This window comes from Rousettus aegyptiacus, unplaced genomic scaffold, assembly GCF_014176215.1.
Source record: "Rousettus aegyptiacus isolate mRouAeg1 unplaced genomic scaffold, mRouAeg1.p scaffold_m13_p_14, whole genome shotgun sequence".
NCBI lineage: Eukaryota > Metazoa > Chordata > Mammalia > Chiroptera > Pteropodidae > Rousettus > Rousettus aegyptiacus.
The window spans coordinates 33,452,990-33,455,180 of NW_023416289.1; the positions used below are offsets into that span (position 1 = coordinate 33,452,990).

Sequence of the window (2,191 nt, forward strand, 5' to 3'; positions counted from 1 at the left end):
CTGCTATCCCAGGATACAGAGCCCCTGTCCCACTCAGTGACACCACCCCTGATCCCCAAGCCCTTGAGGGGCATCCCAGGGGTACCATTTGGGGTCTCCAACCACTCTGCGAGGGCTGAGAGGCAGCAACATTCTAGGAATAGCCCTGGTCCGGCATGAGGGACTCAAGGCTGGGGCAATGGGCTGTTCATAGGACTGAGATCACTTGCTAGTGGAAGGACGGGCTGAGGGGCACATACACAAAGGCCAGAGCTGGGGTGGGTTCCTCAAGAAGCCAGCCCATTTATTGATGTCGATCAAGTCTCTCAGGTCCTGCAGGCTTCTTGGTCTCACTTTTTGTGGGGGAAGGAAGCCCAGCCAAGGCAGTACAGGCTGTAGACAGTGCCTAGAGAAGGAGTGTGGGGGATACAGAATGAGACACTAATCGCTTTGCTGAACCACGCACCTCAGGCTCTTAAGCCTCTCAGCAGACTACCCTATCACCAGTCTGGATCTCAGCCCCAGTTCAGGCTCTAACTCCCTCCCCAAACTGCACTTCAGGTGGGGAAACCATGGTCCTTGATCCAGACCAGGTCCTGAGCTTTCTCCCAGCTCCAGCCTGGGGACCAGACCTCCTCCTAGGACAGAAGCCCAAACCCTAAGGAGCTTGCTCCCTATTTGCCAACCTGGACTCCAGTACCATCCCCAAACCTGGCCAGTTTAGAATTCAATCCTCTCCTTAAACCCCAGCTCATACGCTAGTCAATTCTCTCCCAAACCCCAAGCTGGGAACCAGCCCCTTCCTCACTCCAGTTCGAGCTGGCCTCTTGAAGCTCAGGCCGAGCCTGGCCCTGCACTCACCTCCCAGACACAGCGCCATGGTCAGTCGGTACAGGACGTTGTCGGTTCCCCCGCCCTTCAAGTGCACCGGGAGGTCATTGTCTTCCTGGATGTTCAGGGCGTCCAATGAGAAAGGGGTGCTGGCTCTGACATAGACGTCCCTCGCCTCCCACAGGACTGAGCTCGCAGCCTGAGACCTCCCCTCATCCCGCCCCCACCCAGCCTACCTGGAAGAGTTTCTGTTTCTCGGCTACTCTGTTCTCCAAGCGGTTCCGGGCAGTAGAGCTGAAGTTGCGCATCAGTGCCTGGGAAACCTGGTTGGGGAAGGGGTTGAAGGGTTTTGGAGGCACCTGGAGAGGCGTCTGGAAGTGGGTCCGGCGGGGGAGAGGGGATGGTCCCATGTGACCATCCCAAAGGCAAGATCCGAATTGCTAGCACGAGTGGGGTAAGGGGTCCTGTCACGAAAGGCGCAGAAAGGGACTCGCACCCAGAAGGTCTGACCTGCAGGTTACCAGGCTGTCTAGAGGGTCCTGGAAGAGGACTGAACCCAAAAGGGAGGCTCATGATTTGCGGGCCCAAGTCCTGAGACGTTTTTTGGGGAGGAGGGTTTCCTGGGAGAAGCCCAGGTCCTGGGAATTTCGGGACTTGATCCGGGGTGCCAAATGGGGTTTCCAGACAGCCTAAGAAATCCAGAGGAGGGGAAGGAGTATTAAATTCCAAGTGCTGGTTCCCAAGGTGTTAAGGGTGCCCTGGATAAAGGGGGAAAAGTCAGACCCAGGGCTTTGGGAGTCCCTGGCTGTCTCAGAAGCTCTTGGATTGGGAGGTGAGTGGTGGGGGTCCCAAGCTGTTTAGGAGGGAGTCCCGAACCCTGAAGGGGGCTCACGTTCCAAGGCCCCAGATTCCGGGATGTTTAGGGAGTGTTGATCAGGGTGAAGGCTTCCAGGGTAGGGGCCCCTGCCCGGCCCATGTGGGCTCTCACCCGCAGGGCCCTCATTCTGCGTCCTCCTCTTCGGCTGGAGTCACCTCCCCTCTCAGCCCAAGGACATACAGTGGCCTCCCCACCCCAGGAATCCCAGGCCACGCCCCGGCGCACCACACGACACCGCTGTCCTGGGATCTGAGTAGAGGGGTGGAAACCAGGGAAATCCAGGCCTGAGAGGAGTCGTCCAATAGGCGCATGGAAAAGACGCTCCAACTTCGCTCCCTCGCCTAATGGTTGAGGCACCCATCTGTTAACTCATCTCGGAATTTCCATTGGTCCGAGTGGAGAGGAGGGTAGTACCAGGGAATGGATTTTTCTTCGTTTCTGCGGAGGTTTCTGCCTGGGGAAAGTGCGTTTTCTCTCAGATTTCCTCCCTGCGGGTTGGTATTG

The 2,191-nt window shown here is 57.6% G+C and overlaps 1 protein-coding gene across 3 annotated transcripts; it reads right to left on the minus strand.

The window, feature by feature from the left end:
- Window positions 1–246: 246 nt before the first annotated feature.
- On the minus strand, window positions 247–1,946 carry LOC107497645 (cytochrome c oxidase subunit 7A1, mitochondrial). Of its 3 annotated transcripts, none has more exons than XM_016119716.2 (4): window positions 1,799–1,944; window positions 1,047–1,133; window positions 841–925; window positions 247–385 (listed from the first exon to the last, which is right to left on the minus strand). In XM_016119716.2, exons 1-4 carry the CDS (start codon window positions 1,811–1,813, stop codon window positions 330–332), a joined length of 243 nt encoding a protein of 80 aa, XP_015975202.1. In that variant the 5' UTR covers window positions 1,814–1,944; the 3' UTR covers window positions 247–329. The 3 variants fall into 3 exon arrangements, with proteins under 3 accessions (XP_015975202.1, XP_036088137.1, XP_036088138.1); XM_036232244.1 differs by lacking the exon at window positions 1,799–1,944 and adding an exon at window positions 1,321–1,632; XM_036232245.1 differs by lacking the exon at window positions 247–385 and having other exon boundaries at window positions 399–925; window positions 1,799–1,946.
- Window positions 1,947–2,191: the final 245 nt, after the last annotated feature.